The sequence below is a fragment of the Mobula birostris genome, chromosome 4 (genome assembly GCF_030028105.1).
Source record: "Mobula birostris isolate sMobBir1 chromosome 4, sMobBir1.hap1, whole genome shotgun sequence".
NCBI classification, from domain to species: domain Eukaryota; kingdom Metazoa; phylum Chordata; class Chondrichthyes; order Myliobatiformes; family Myliobatidae; genus Mobula; species Mobula birostris.
The window spans coordinates 137,539,052-137,555,950 of record NC_092373.1 but is presented as its reverse complement, the minus strand read 5'-3'; the positions used below and the strand labels follow the sequence as shown (position 1 = coordinate 137,555,950).

The window sequence follows — 16,899 nt, the reverse complement described above, 5'->3', positions numbered from 1 at the left end:
TTATAGAAAAATTGCAATATTTAGTTTGGTTGGGTCTTTCTGGTAATTTCCCAGTATCATTCAGTATCATGTTTAACCCATGGTCAATGCAATCTAGGAGCACAAAGCCAATAGAGGTATGGAAATACCTCTGCAAGATCCCTTCCCAATCAATTCTAACTTGGAATTATCTCACCATTTCTTCACTGCTAGAACTATTGTGTCAAAAACCACATAATTTCATACCCAATGGAACAGAGGGATGATCTTGTCACAGTTCATGGTTCCTCTACTCAGGAGCAATCAAAGATTGACTTAAAATGTTTGCCTAATCACAATGGGATATATCATACTATTGCAAATGCATAGAACTACTAGGAATGCTACATTTCAATTACTTAGAAATGTTTTCTGTAAATTATTCCAAAACTATAATTTTATTCCCAAGGAAGAAAAGTAAAATAGCATAACTATTAACAAGGAAAGGTTTTATCTCATCGTAAACTAAACACTAATGTTTCTTAACAGAATTCTCTGCAGGGTAAGAAATTATATTGGATCAAGTATATTGTAATAGGATTTGACTCATATGTACAAGAAAGGGATGTCTCCTGGCATACATATTTGTATACACATACATACACAACTCTCCCAATCTTGACCCACCCTCCAATATGTCTACCATTCTCACCCCAACTTGGCAGCGAAATATATATTCCTCCAATATATTCTAACCACTCTTACTTGGCAAGCTTTAAATATAATCCTTCTGTTCAGTGATTTCTTTTGAATGATCTTAGACTAAATTATGAAAAATGCAATGAAAGAACAGCAGTCAATGTTCATTTTGCCCACAAAGACTTGATAGGCATCACACAGAGACTTGTTCCAATCTTGTACATGCCACCTGTGAACAAGATTCTCAACCATTAAGATAAAAGAATCCTCAATTACACATGCACAATCCAAACCATGAAGAAGATACAAATTAAAAGATTTGGATAAAAAGAAATAAAAGATAGGGAAATAGCTATGGGACCAATAAGAGAAATAGGAAACAAAAACATCCCAAAATAAATATATCCAATTAACATTCCTCTGGAGGAAAAAGACTGCGGTCATAATATTGTTCTTCACTTACACTAAACAGAAAAACTTAAAAATTCACCTACTCTGGAATTTACCTGCTCTGCTTCTTTCAACTAACTTGTGTAGAGCCAACAGGCAAGTACAGCAAGTTCATTGCAGGTAAATGAAATGTCAAATCCGTTGATAAGCACAGTGACACAGGACTGGGGTCTTTCTGACAGCAACTTCTGGATTTCTACATTTGGCTGCTCATCCCCATGCTCCGCACCAAGTTTACCTAGACTAACTTTGATCACCTACTGTTACCAACACAGGAGATTCTATGTTTCATTTCCAAGATAATCAGCCAAATTGTGTCTGTTAAGGACTTTTCCTTGCATGTGCCCTTGTATTACTCTCATGACCACATCTACCATAAAGGATATCCTCAACATGTCTCCCCATTGGTTACATCTCCCCATACTTTCCCATGGGCAACCATCAACAGGGTTGCCCTAAAATGAGGTTCACTGAGGTCCCCTTTATTCACAACTTTATGTTTATGAAGTGCAGCATTCAACTATTTTGTGAGATCGGTGTGCACTGCTCCTTATCAAGCAGCTATAATATAGTATAATACAACAGCGTTCCAATATGGCATCACTGAAACAAAAAGGAAGCAAGAATGGTTTTAAGAGCATCATTGGGTATGTGTCTTAAAATCTCAATCACCTAGCAAGCGCCTAGGGCAGCATGGTAGTGTAGCAGCTGGTGCATCACCTTACAGCGATCACCGATCGGGATTCAATTCCCACCCCTGTCTGTACAGAGTTTGTATGTTCTCCCTGTGAGAGCATGGGTTTCCTCCGAGAACTTCGGTTTCCTCCCGCATTCGAAGACACATAGTAAGGGTAAGGGTTAATGAGTTGTGAGCATGGTATGCTGATGTCTTGCAGGCTGCCCAGTATTATCCTTGGACTGTGTTGGTCACTGATGCAAAACGATGCATTTCACTGCATACCTTTTGATATGCATGACAAATTAAGCAAGTATTTTTATCTTTAAAAGCACTGATTCAAAGAATGCATCCAACTACTGTAAAATATATCACATTGCTTCACAGCAGGATTATAATATTTGAAATAGCAAAACAAGTGCTAAATGACTATGATTATAACCTCTTGTATTACTAAGTCATTGCTGCCAACCAAATCCAATGATATGTAATCATGGATCATTTGGGAGCGAGGACATAAGCAAGAGAAAAGAGAAGTAACTACTATCAAAATCCTTTTTCAGTCATACCATTCCTGGGTACCTCACCCATAATGTGACAAAATACACCTTGAATAATATACATCTTCAGCCAAACCGTTTTAAGCACCAACCAAACTGTCATGAATTAGTCCTCTCCGCAGCATCGGATAGATCATAACCAACCAGGCCTCAATGCTCTGAACCATAGGCTGCTGTTTCCTTATGTGTTGTTCAACATGAGGGCTCACAGTTATACATACATTGTGGCATGAAGAATATCATCTTAACAACAGTAAACACAAAATGCTCTGCAGATGCTGGGGTCAAAGCAACACACACAACTCACTGGAGGAACTCAGCAGGTCGGGCAGCATCCGTGGAAGCGAACAGTCAACGTTCGTCAGGTGATGCTGCCCCACCTGCTGAGATCCTCCAGCGTGTTGTGCGTGTTATCTTAACAACAAGATATTTGCAAAGATGAGGGAAAAGAGCGTTATTGGACTGATGCTGACTGGAGTGTGTGGTCTCAAAGCTTTAATATATCAGAAAGCATAAGTAAAGGAAGTGTTGTGTTGGGAGGTTTACACTAGTTTGTCAAAGCCCCCAAAATCAATTCTGTATCACTCACAGACGTCATACACAAGAGAGAAAAGCCAGCATACGATACATCCTGTCATTGTAAGGAGTGCCTATTACAGTGGAAGCAAGTACAAATGCAGATTTGGTCAGGGAGGCATTCGGGGAGAGGCAGAGGACACTGTGGTGGGAAGGAGGTGTACAGAGGAAAGAGCGGAAGGGCCAGCACTATTATTTAGAGAAAATTTTGAGAAGAAACCTACCTGGAAGAAGAAGCCATGTGCATGCCTCACCTGCTGAGTAAAATTTTATGCATAGCATCAGGACAAGTGCTCACACTATGCCATTACTAGATGTGTCCACCAGCCTCAGTGCCTACGTACAGCATTCTCTGAAGAGTTTATCACAAGTTTTGGATGCACCCAAATAGAAGTCAAAACTAACTAACAAGTAGAGAGAAGGAATGGCTGCCATTTGACTTTGAGCTTCTACTTGGGAACCTTGAGTAGGTCAATTCTTATGTCCAACCACACAAGGTATTTGACTCGGTTTACATGCAAGACTGAAAGGGAGGTGGAAAAAGAAATAAAATAACTAAGTATTATTTTGGAAAAGTAAAAATTATTCAACCATAGCAACTGTTGAGAAATATTTGATAAGAAAAATATGAACCTGATGACAATTGCTTGCAATAAAAAGGCAAGCTAAATTCTCAGTAGTAAATAGAATTTCACAAATGCTCATGAAAGGAATAGTAGGAATAGAAAATGAATTAGGAAGAAATTAAATACTAGCAGAGAAATGAAGTTGCAATGCAATCTCTTCCTTTTCCACGTGATCACAACTCACCTTGCTGAATAATTGTTTAACTAGTCTTAATTGTACCACTCTTTACTCACCGAGCCAATACCGTCCATTAGGGTAAGTAGCGATGCTACAACTCGCTTCTCAACTTCATGCTGAGCTCCTTCCCGCTTCGGACATATGGCATCAAGTTCATCTATAAATATCAGTGATGGTTGACTGGAAAAGAGACATAAGCTATTAAATGCATTATAAAAGTCAGGTCTTCACCAAACTGTTTTAAACTGGTTCTTCCCAAGACATCATGGCATACTTAATCCAAAGAACTGAACACATACAACTCTTCTCCCTCCTGCCATCTGGCAAAAGACACCAAAGTATTCGGGCTCTCATGACCAGACTATGTAACAGTTTCTTCCCCCAAGTCATCAGACTCCTCAATACCCAGAGCCAGGACTGACACCAACCTACTGTCCTCTACTGTGCCTATTGTCTTGTTTATTATTTATTGTAATGCCTGCACTGTTTTGCGCACTTTATGCAGTCCTGGGTAGGTCCGTAGTCTAGTATAGTTTTGTGTTGTTTTACATAGGTCAGTGTAGTTTTTGTATTGTTCATGTAGCACCATGGTCCTAAAAAACGTTGTCTCGATTTTACTGTGTACTGTACCAGCAGTTATGGTCAAAATGGCAATAGAAAGTGACTTGACTTGACTTCTTTCACTCACATTAATTTAGAAATACAAGGGTTGTTTTTTTTTTCCCCAAGAGGAGTTCTGCAAGAATGAAGCAGCAAATTTTTCTTTTACTTTGGTTCATTTGATAGCAAACGCATCTCTGAAGAGAAAATTTGTCAATTCAAGGCCAAGATTTAAATGTAATCTTGGCTATGGCAATAAAATACTTACAACTAATACCTGCTTATTAATTATTAAACAACCTCTAGTTTGACAAGTGAAAAAATATCCTCTCCTACACTTGTAACCAAACAACAGTCCACCAGTCCAGCCCCAGAAATTACACCGTAACAGGTAGGGTAGACTACTAGTAATGTTCCAAACTGGTAATCAGAGGCTTAGACTAACAATTCAAAGACAGTCATAAAGCCCACTTCTCCAGCTGGACCAGCCAGAAATACATGTATACAAAGGTAAATAAAAGTGTAGTGGTTACTTGAAAACAAATCAAAACCACTGAGAGACTGAGTTAGGTAATTAACACTGTATGCTGTGCTTCCAAATAACTGAGTTCCAACTCAAAAAAGCATGTTTGACCCTTTATTACAAAACCAGCAAAGATGAAGTGCGTTACATAGCGATAAAAACTAACAAAACTAATGTAATTAGTGTAATAGAATTAACAATCTTAGTAAAGCAAGCGAAATAACGAAATAAGCAGACAACAAAAAATATCTAACCAAATCTCTAACTAAAACTAAACAAATAGCACAAAGGGTGAATGCATGACAAGTTGCATGTAACCCATAATAAAAAAGCGCAATACAAAATACAATACAGACAGGCAGAAAATAGATACATGGCTCCAACATCCCACTCCCTAATTATTACAAGTACATACCATAAAAATAGGAGACATGAAATAATCAAGGATAAACATCTTAACATTTATGCAAATGTCCTCTTTCCTCTTTCTTCTTCAGGTCATGTAACAGTCATCTAGGCTAGAGGTTACCAGCACTTAGCCCAGTACAGAGTGATCTTTGCTGCCACTCTCTGTCAAGTCAGTAAGTCAAGTCAAAGTAAGTGAAGCTTCTAGAGCTGTAGCTCCTCAAACCTCTGCCCCTGTAAAAGACAGATCCTGGTTATAGGTCTGTTCACTCAGCTGGTCTTGATGCACACCTACTGCACAAATCCTCTTCTGTCTGGAAAGACTTGAATGACTCTTCCCATGAACCAAGCATTACAAGGGGCTGTGTTGTCAACCATGAGCACCATGTGTCCTGGGAGGAAATTGTGCTTTAAACCTGACTATTACTGATGTTCCTGTAAATGTGCTAAGTATTCCTTTCCAAAACAAGTTTGATATGTATTGTATCTGCTTCCATCTATGACAACTATAAATATCTTCCTTTTGGGATTCTCCTGGTGGTATGGATGGTGAAGTCTTCAGAAGCAACAGATGGTTGGGTATTAGTGCTTCCAAATAATTGGGATCAGAGGATGCCTTAGTAATTGGACAACCATTGATAATAGCCTCTACTTCAAAAAGAACTGTGTGGAAATCCTTTTGTCAAGATGCTGTACGTCCATAATGGAACTGAGGACCTTTCAAACAGACCTGATCAATCTCTCCCATGTTCCTCTATGATATGAAGCAGCCAAGGGGTTAGAAATCTACTTAATTCCTTTCCGAAGAAGGACATCACTGATCTGTGAATAGTCCTATTTCTCAGTGGCTTCTTTTAACTCACGTTCAGCTCCAACTAAGTTTGTTGCAATATCAGAGCAAAGTTCATGAACCTGTCTTTGTCTTGCTATAAAGCATCAAAGTCTATTGACAGAGGATTATGTGTCCAAAGAAGATGTGAATAACTCATATAGCTAGACTGGTAATTATCACCCTGTACCCCTTCACTGTACTCCTTCTGCTCCTCACCTCAAAAGGTACAAAGTAGACCACTCCTACACGTGTAAACAGAGGTTCACCTGGAGAGACCCTGTCCAAATCTTGATCCAAATCCAAATCCTTTACGTCTTTTGGTCCTTGCTCCTCTGGTATCATACTATGCACAGTACGTCTGTTGCTTATCCACCTTGTGAGTCGAAGGCCAACTTTAGCACAAATGGATACAAGATCATGATAGAGAGGCACCATTTCTTCCTCAGCGGACACTGACACGAGGCAGTCATCAACAGAGAAGCAATGCAAAACCTTATCCACCGTCTTGCAGCCGAACTGGTCTTCATTGTCTTCTGAGCGTTTCCTAAGGGCAAAGGCGGCACAGTTCAGTGACGAAGTTGCTCCAGAGACGTATACCACCATTTTAAAGTCAAACCTTTGCTGAGGAAACTATCAGGCCACCAGAGAAACCTCAGCAGATCTGCATATTCCACTGCTACTCTGACCTGATGAAATATTGATTCAATATTTGCCATGATCACCACTGGTTCCTTTCTGAGTCCAGTTACGACTCCAATCAGTGAGCTAGTAAGATCTGGTCCCGGTAAGAGCTCAGCATTAAGTGATGTTCCCTGAAAAGTCACTCCACAGTCAAACACAACACAAAGATTCCCTTTTCTGAGGTGGTAAACACCACGATGTGGAATATACCAGGCTTTCCCATCACTGCAATCCACTCTTTTGGCATAACTTTTGGAGATGACATCCTTCATGAAAGCTGTGTAGTCAGTGTGAAATGACAAATCTCTTAAACCTCTTCCATAGATTTAGAGCACACTGTTCTGCAATCTTTCTGTAATTTGGCATGTTAACTTCCTTCCTTTTCAAAACTAATCCAATCCAGTAGTGGCTATCCACCGGTTTTGCAGAATTTGCAACGAGCTCAATGAACTTACGGTCTTCTCTTGACATACCAGTTTGTTCATCCTGACTCCATTCAAGGAATCTTGCTGCTGGCAAAGATCACCTAAGATCAAAACTGAGATCCCATTAATCTCATCCATCATCACTGCCTCCTTTCAGTGATCCATTCACAGTCCAACCCAGCATTGCTGATTCCAAGAGTCCATCATTAACACTGCAAATCATTTGCAAAAGCTCCAATGCTTAAGACACATTTGTCCCAATCAGCAACACGATTTCAGTCTCCGTAAAATGGAAATATTTCAGATGAGACCACCCATGGAGGTGGCTCTGTTGTGGAATGTTCTCTCTGTGGACAGGCACACTTTCTTGTGTTAGATAGTTCATAATAATTTTAACTATCTAAGCCAGGCACTTCTAATATTGAAGCTACTCACGACTTTCTCTTGATCCATGATACAGAACACTGCCGTACTCCCTTGATCTAGGAAAGCACAAGTAACCACTGTCTTGTTACATTTCTTCGTCTTCACTTGTACTAGAATTAAGAAATCGCCAGTCATTAGATACCAGGGAACTACTCTCTGCTGTGTTTGATTCCTTCACCACTTGTTTTGATACAGCACCCTTTTCATTAGAACGAACACAAAGTATGCTGGAATGCTTAAAACCATATACCTTGCATGAAAGATGCTTCTTGCAATCTTTGCTGGCATGTCCTGGAGAAAGGCAACCTTCTCAATATGAGTCCTTTTCTTCAGCTGAGGACACAAATCTAAGGTATGTTCTTTGCAGAACAGAAAAAAACTTCTGGCTGACAAAACTATTTCCCTTCCATTGGTTCTGGTTTCAGTTTTAGCTTTACTTCTCACAGTAGTCGTAACAGTGGCAAAGCTGCTTCTGTTAACCTTAAAATGAAGTTGTGACTTACACACCTTTGCATATTGCTGGCGATGGAGTATCCTGTATATTTCCAAACACCGGGTCTGTAGCAATCTGTCTTTCAATAAAATCAGCAAGTGAAACTAGTCTTACAGTTGGGCCTTTCTAATAGTTGTGAAACTAGTTGTGCCTTTCTTTAAGTTCAGACTACCGTCCTCCAGTTATCCCTGAGCATATAGAGCAGTTTATTTATGACAATTGACATATTGGCAGACAATTCCATCTCATGCATATACTGCACTTCTTCCATGGCACTGCAACAGCCTCTTAAGAAAAAGACTGTAGCCTTGAAGAGCTTTCACACCTTCAGATTTGCTATGTACCCAAGAAAGAGCCTTTTGCATGTAGGGAGATGTAATTGTCTGTTCATTATCAAAATATTCCTGTCGCAAAACCTTGGCCTTGACATATCTTTTCTTAAGGTCAACATGCTAGCAACTTCTGACAAGTTCTCTAGGGAGACGTCTAGTGTACTTTTCAAGGAAATGGAGGCAGCCACTATGACTTTCAGTCTTGCCTTCAACACTATTTTCAAAAGCCTTCATGAATGCATTTACTGCAATGGATTGCAATCGAAGATTTGAACCTCTCTTTTAGGCAAAGATGAAATGCATTGTTGTTGTACCAATAAGGTTATTATTTCATTTTGCTTCCTCATAATATCAATAATACTGTTTTAACCTCTATCGTCTGAAATAAGAGTGTTTCCATGCTGCAAATCAATGTCCACGTAAGCACCCTGAGCTGTTGGATACAACATTGGTTCAGCGTCTCATGAAAGCAGGCTGAGAGTAAACATCCTGAACTATCTCCTGGGGGTCTTGTTCATGTTTCACAGACACTTCAGGAACAAGTGAATCCACACTGATAATAAGCGTTTATTTGTTTTTCTTTGTGTTTTTTCAATATAGAAGTCCACAACGTAGGACAGTGCTGTTGGAGCACCTTTAGCACTCGCCACACTTGAAGCCCTTAGCACTTTAACTGTGGCCACATGTGCAGCAATTTCTTCTTCCAACTTAAGCTGTTTCTTCCTTTTCTGTAACTGTTCCTTCCTTCTCCGTAGCTCTGTAGCTAATCATTCCTCTTACTCTTGCAGTGCATGTTTATCTTTGGGAAATAACAAAATTAGTATTTGATGTTGCTTAGCAACAGCTTCGCAGAGATTAATCAAATTCTCAAATTCAGACTAAGTCATTTTCCTTTTTATTCATAAGATCCTTAATTGATGGTATTAAACCTTTAATTTTGTTCACATTTGTTTTATATTCCTTTTGAAGACTTACAATTCTACTCACCAAAGCTTTGGCAATAAATTTAATTTCTCTTCTGCCAGCCCCAACCGATTTCAGGGTCGCTGACATCAGTATTTGATTCAAATGTCGGCAACCAGGACAATATTTCAGCACTTCAATAAAAAAAAGGACGAACCCCAAGGCAAACACCACATGATTGAACAACAGCCACCAATCGACAGGCACCGCTGAGCATTCAACACCGTGTTCAAACCACAGGTACACAGAACGAATCAACAAAACCTCCCAGATAATTCTACCGCAAGCTGCTCCTGTTGCCAGCTTCGCAGTGCCGTGGTTCCAATTTTGCCAACAGGTCTGAGCCTATCCTTCATTGCAAACTGAGGTTCGTTAGATATAACTATTTATTGTTGACAAAATGTAGTGGTTACTTCTAAAACAAACCAAAACCACTTCATTTTGTCAACAAAACAATAGTTGTACCAAACAATCACCAGTTTACAGCAAAGGATTGCCCTGGATCCATTGGTGAAATTGGAATTATAACACTGAGAAGCCAGCAGAAGTAGCAGATGCTGTTAAAAAGGAATACAGATCTCAGAAACACTCAGAGGTGAAAGTAAAAGAGGCGAAAAGTGTAGAAGGTAGTAAATAATTGTTTTACACCGGATTCAGAAGCAGGTTTATTGTCACTAACATATGTTGTGAAATTTGTTGTTTTGTGGCAGCTGTACAGTGCAAAACATAAAGTTTACTATAAATTAGATGAAGAAATATATAGAAAAAATAATAAAGAGTTCAAAAAGAAGTGAGGTAGTGTACAGGGGTTCACGGTTTAGAAATCTGATAGTGGAGGGGAAGAAGTTGTTCCTAAAATGTTGTGTGTGTGTCTTTAGGCCCTTGTACTCCTTCCTGATGGTAGTAATGAGAAGAGGGCACGTCCTAGCTGGTGGGGGTTCTTAATGATGGACCCCCACCACCCAGTTTCACTTCAGAAATGAAGGGGCAAGTGAGAATGTAGGGAAAGAGAATAAATAAATAATAAACAAAGAAAACAAAAGCTCTGAGCAAGGGAAAATGGAGCATCAGACATAACAAATTACTTAACCAAAAGGAAACAACAAGGGTAAACTGGTGTAATAGGAATACTTGTTATGCCATTTCTAGAAAACGGCAATGCAGCTTTGAGACATAAACCTACATTGACCAGGGTGATGCAAGAAACAGGAAATTACAAGTAAAGATTTAAGATATCAGGGCCATGAAATTTGCCCGTTTTCTGTCACAGTGGGGAAAAAAAAGAAAATTGTGATTAGTTTTGAATTTCAGAGAAAAGGAGTAAACAAAGTCACAATGTGCCCATGTTTCTATTAAAGTTCATTGCTACAGCAACTTTAATTTCTTTTAATTACCATTGAGTGGCTTCTGCAAAGATCTCTCTCAGCCTTGCTTCACTTTCTCCATAGTACCTGAAAAACAGGAAGACAGGTACCTGAGCATTGGGAGACTAAAACGGCAATAAATAATTAAATTTCAACCCAGTCTTAGAGAAAATACATTAACCAAAATTACAGAAACTTCTGGGATAGCACACAGGTCACCTGCATTTGCCTGCGACATCCAAACTAAATGTGGATCCTTCAATTCCAGATCCACCATTGTGAACCTGCAAGCTAACACCACCCCAATCCAAAACGAGGCACTCATTGTCAGGGTCTTATATCATAAAACATTGTCAAGTGGACAGGCTAGAACAAGACTAGCAACAAAACTTTGTGAAAAAATATTCTGACAATTGCTGAAATCATAGCCCATGACTTAGATAGCAGTTACATACATCAAACAGAAAACCAGACAGTAATATTGAGTATTAACTTTTAAAAGCAGTATTAATGTTTTAAATCAAAATTTGTAAAAATAATTTATTAAAATCTATTATTTCAAAACAACATAAATTATCTTTACATCTCAAATCTGTTCCATACATTCAGACATATAGAACACATATTCAGCAGATAGTCTTATCTGTCACTGGATTCCATAATGTATCTGACAGCAGAGGACAAAAAAAATTGGTAGCAAAGAGCACATTTGGAACTTGTATTTTTGCAGGAACCTCAAACTTCAGAGCATTTATTCTAGACATTACAGGTGTCCCCTGCTTTTCGAACGTTCGCTTTACAAAACCTCACTGTTACGAAAGACCTACATTAGTACCCTGTTTTCGCTAACAGAAGGTGTTTTCACTGTTACGAAAAAAATCAGGCGTGCGCCCCGAGAGACCGCTCTCCTTCGGATTCGGAACGGCATTCTCACGGCATTGCTTTAACACATGCCTGTGAGCAGCCGTTTGCAGGATGAGTTCTAAGGTATCGGAAAAGTCTGAAAGAGCTTGTAAGGGTGTTACACTTAGCGTAAAACTAGACATAATTAAGCGTTTTGATCGTGGTGAACGAAGAAAGGACAACGTGAGTTTGGCTTGTGGAAGCTGACGAAGATGATGTTGAAGAGGTTTTGGCATCCCATGACGAAGAACTGATAGGCGAAGAGCTGATGCAATTGGAAGAGGAAAGGATAACAATCGAAACCAAATGAGTAATGATAAAGTACGACTTTAATTTTGAAAGGGTACGTAGGTTTAGGGGATATTTGCAAGATGGTTTGAGTCCTTACAAAGAACTGTATGATAGAAAAATGCACGAGGCTCAGCAGTCAAACAAGCCTTCCACCTCAGCTACAGCAAACAACGAACCTTGACCTTCAACATCGAGTTGGGCAGTCATAGGGGAAGATGAGCCGCCTGCTCTAATGGAAACAGACGACGAGATGACACCCCAGTGTCCCACCACCCCAAACCCCGGGCCTCGGACAGATACCGATTCGCAGAGAATGCAGCGGTAGCCAGGAGGCACACAGCACATCTTTAAGAAAAAAGCCGAAATAAACATCTAATTAATTAGGTGCCGCCCCACACGTAAATGTCGGCCCAGATCAGAGGCGATGCAATCGGCACTGATCTGGGCCGACAATTACGTGTCGGGCGGCACCTAATTAATTAGCATGTTTATTTCGGCTTTTTTCTTGAAGATGTGCTGTGTGCCTCCCGGCTACCGCTGGACCCCTGCATGCTTCGCGGCAATGTATCACTCGGCAGCCTGAAGGATGGGGGCCACTGCACCACCCAACCTGCGACGACTCAGCCTAACTATCATCAGTGTGCTCGGCAAGCTGTCTTCCCAATTACGGTAAGTGATACTACACTGTACATACATTATTTCTACTTTATATCGGCTGTGTATTTTTACGTGATATTTGGTATGATTTGGCAGCTTCATAGTTTAAAGGTTACTGGAGAGAGTGTTTTGCCGAGAGCGCTTGCGTGAGATTTTCGCTACAGAGAACAGTGCAGGCAATGATTGTGGAAAAGTATTTATACTTCATATACGCTGTGTATTTATCATATAATTCCTGCTTTCACTATATGTTACTGTTATTATAGGTTTTATGTGTTACTTGGCATGATTTGGTAGGTTATTTTTGGGTCTGCGAACGCTCACAAAATTTTCCCATATAAATAAATGGTAATTGCTTCTTCGCTTTATGACATTCTGGCTTACGAACCGTTTCATAGGAACGCTCTACCTTCGGATGGTGGGGGAAACCTGTATTCAGTGCTCTCCACATAACGTGTTAACATATAACATCTTTTCCAGATGTTTTTCCAGCAGCCCAATCAAATTGTGAGCGAGAGAAGGAAACTCACAGGTCAAGAAGAGAGGAGTGTTCGCAGGCTTTTGGTGTTGTCCTATGGTCCAATCACATCGCAATTTATCAGCAAGAACAAATAAAAATACGGCAGGGACAAAGCAGAGGGGTCAGAGTGGGCCAGTATTAGTCTGGGGTGGTTTTAACTTATCAGGCTTGGGCGAGGTGAGTATCAGATAAGCTTCTTCATTCTTTATCTGTTAGTACATAGTTAGAGCAATGAGAATGGTTCCATGTGTTGTGTTCCTTGTGTGAGATGTGGGAGTTCTGGGAGACCTCCCGGATAACCCCATCTGCACCGAGCTGCAATTTCTCAAAGATCGTATTAAAGAAATGGAGCTGCAGCTTGATGACCTTCAGCTGCAGTGGTGATAGATAGGAGCTACAGGGAGGTGGTTGTAGGAGGCAGCTGCCTGGGTGACTGTCAGAAGAGGGAAAGGAAATGGGCAGCCAGCACAGAGTACCCCTCAATAATAAGTATACTGTTTTAGATACTGTTGGGGGAGGGGACCTACTGGAAAGCCACAGCCACCGGGTCTCTGTACTGAGTCTGGCACGATGGCTCAGAAAGGAAGAGTGGAGAAGAGGACTGCACTAGAAATAGGGGATTTCATAGTTAGAGGAGTAAACCCAAGATTCTGTGGACATGACAGAGACACCAGGACAATATGTTACTTCCCAGGCACCAGGATCAGAATGGGTTCAGATTGGGTCCTAAAGGGGGAGGGTTAGCAGACAGAAGTCTTGGTACATATTGGCACCAATGTCATAGGTAGGAAAAGGGAGTAGGTTCGAAAGAGAGAATTTAGGGAGCTAGGGAGAAAGCTGAAAATCAGGACTTCCTGGTAGTAATCTCTGGATTGCTGCTTGTGCCATGCACCAGAACAGGATGATTTGGCAGGTGAATGCGTGGCTGAGGAACTGATGCAGGGGGCAGGTTTCAGATTTCTGGATCATTAGGATCTCTTCTGAGGAAGGTATGGGACGGGTTACACCTGAACCCGAGAGGGACCAATATCCTTGCGGGCAGGTTTGCTACAACTGTTGGGGTGGGGTGGGGTTTAAAACTAATTTGGCAGTAGGATAGGAACCAGAGTAGTAGGGCTGAGGATGGGACAGTTGGTATACAATCAGAGGCGGTCTGTAGTGAGATTGACAGGAAGGACAGGCAGACGATAGTGCAAAATTGCAGTCAGTGGGAAGAGTTGAAGTGTACAGGAGGACAAAATCAAAAAGGGTGACAAATATGTCTTCTTTCAGCTCATCTGCAAAACAGCTTTAATTTCTTTTCTTTAGTGTCTCTTTTCCTTTTCAAGGTGGATGGGGTTCTGCTAGAGTCCATGATACACAGCTGCACTCAAACTGCAGGTTCTTTACGGTGGTGGTTCCCACTCCTGGAGCTAACCGGCTGGCCATTTTTCAATACCCCAAGGATGCAGCCTGGAAGATGCAAGGCTTCAGAGTGAGGCTGTGTGGCCCTGTGGACGGGCCAATTCCATGCTGGTGTCGTCAACTGAGGCATCGTGAGAGAAACGAAACATCACAAACAGCGGACCGGCAGTCGGAGCCCATTGTACTTTGGCAATTGCTCTCTCTCCTTCTCTCAATGGTGGGGGCAGACTTTGCTGCCAATTCTCAAGTCAGAGAAACTCAGAATAAAAACAATGTGGCAGACAATAACATTCTAACAGTCAACACACATCAAAGTTGCTGGTGAACGCAGCAGGCCAGGCAGCATCTCTAGGAAGAGGTGCAGTCGACGTTTCAGGCCGAAACCCTTCGTCAGGACTAACTGAAGGAAGAGTGAGTAAGGGATTTGAAAGTTGGAGGGGGAGATCCAAAATGATAGGAGAAGACAGGAGGGGGAGGGATGGAGCCAAGAGCTGGACAGGTGATAGGCAAAAGGGATACGAGAGGATCATGGGACAGGAGGTCCAGGAAGAAAGACAGGGGGTGGGGGGGAACCCAGAGGATGGGCAAGGGGTATATTCAGAGGGACAGAGGGAGAAAAAGGAGAGTGAGAGAAAGAATGTGTGTATAAAAATGGGGTACGAGGGGAAGGTGGGGCATTAGCGGAAGTTAGAGAAGTCGATGTTCATGCCATCAGGTTGGTGCCTATTCTGGTATCTGTCCCCCACTTTTCCTTCGCTACATCGACGACTGCATTGGCGCTGCTTCCTGCACACATGCAGAGCTCGTTGACTTTATTAACTTTGCCTCCAACTTTCACCCTGCCCTCAAGTTTACCTAGTCCATTTCCGACACCTCCCTCCCCTTTCTAAATCTTTCTGACTCTGTCTCTGGAGACAGCTTATCCACTGATGTCTACTATAAGCCTACTGACTCTCACAGCTATCTGGACTATTCCTCTTCTCACCCTCTCTCTTGCAAAAATGCCATCCCCTTCTCGCAATTCCTCCGTCTCCGCCGCATCTGCTCTCAGGATGAGGCTTTTCATTCTAGGACGAGGGCGATGTCTTCTTTTATTAAAGAAAGGGGCTTCCCTTCCTCCACTATCAACTCTGCTCTTAAGCGCATCTCCCCCATTTCACGTACATCTGCTCTCACTCCATCCTCCCGCCACCCCACTAGGAATAGGGTTCCCCTGGTCCTCACCTACCACCCCACCAGCCTCCGGGTCCAACATATTATTCTCCGTAACTTCCGCCACCTCCAACGGGATCCCACCACTAAGCACATTTTTCCCTCCACCCCTCTCTCTGCATTCCGCAGGGATCGCTCCCTACACAACTCCCTTGTCCATTCGTCCCCCCCATCCCTCCCCACTGATCTCCCTCCTGGCACTTATCCGCGTAAGCGGAACAAGTGCTACACATGCCCTTACACGTCCTCCCTTACCACCATTCAGGGCCCCAAACAGTCCTTCCAGGTGAGGCAACACTTCACCTGCGAGTCGGCTGGGGTGATATACTGCGTCCGGTGCTCCCGATGTGGCCTTTTATATATTGGCGAGACCCAACGCAGAGTGGGAGACCGCTTTGCTGAACACCTTTGCAGGATCTCCCAGTGGCCACACATTTTAATTCCACATCCCATTCCCATTCTGACATGTCTATCCACGGCCTCCTCTACTGTAAAGATGAAGCCACACTCAGGTTGGAGGAACAACACCTTACATTCCGTCTGGGTAGCCTCCAACCTGATGGCACGAACATCGACTTCTCTAACTTCCGCTAATTCCCCACCTCCCCCTCGTACCCCATTTTTATGCACACATTCTTTCTCTCACTCTCCTTTTTCTCCCTCTGTCCCTCTGAATATACCCCTTGCCCATCCTCTGGGTCCCCCCCCCCCCCCCGGCTTCCTTGTCTTTCTTCCTGGACCTCCTGTCCCATGATCCTCTCGTATCCCTTTTGCCAATCACCTGTCCAGCTCTCGGCTCCATCCCTCCCCCTCCTGTCTTCTCCTATCATTTTGGATCTCCCCCTCCCCCTCCAACTTTCAAATCCCTTACTCACTCTTCCTTCAGTTGGTCCTGACGAAGGGTCTCGGCCTGAAACGTCGACTGCACCTCTTCCTAGAGATGCTGCCTGGCCTGCTGCGTTCACCAGCAACTTTGATGTGTGTTGCTTGAATTTCCAGCATCTGCCGAATTCCTGTTGTTATCATTGTAACAGTGACTGTTTTGTTGGTCTCTCTCCTGGCTGTAGTGACACCTCTCTGTTCTTTGTCAGTGAGAATGAGAGCCTATGGCATGTCAAGTTGTCAGGTGAATTTTTGTTAGACTG

At 42.1% G+C, this 16,899-nt stretch overlaps 1 protein-coding gene across 5 annotated transcripts in view; it reads right to left on the bottom strand.

Annotated features, from left to right (window-relative positions):
* afg2a (AFG2 AAA ATPase homolog A) overlaps positions 1 to 16,899 on the bottom strand; it is a 457,570-nt gene that overhangs the window by 391,133 nt on the left and 49,538 nt on the right. For all 5 annotated transcript variants that reach the window (XM_072256115.1, XM_072256117.1, XM_072256116.1 and 2 more), the window contains exons 7-8: positions 10,798 to 10,854; positions 3,780 to 3,903 (exon numbers count right to left, since the gene is read on the bottom strand). In XM_072256115.1, the coding sequence (XP_072112216.1) occupies positions 3,780 to 3,903; positions 10,798 to 10,854 (181 nt within the window). The remainder of the gene's footprint in view (positions 1 to 3,779; positions 3,904 to 10,797; positions 10,855 to 16,899) is intronic.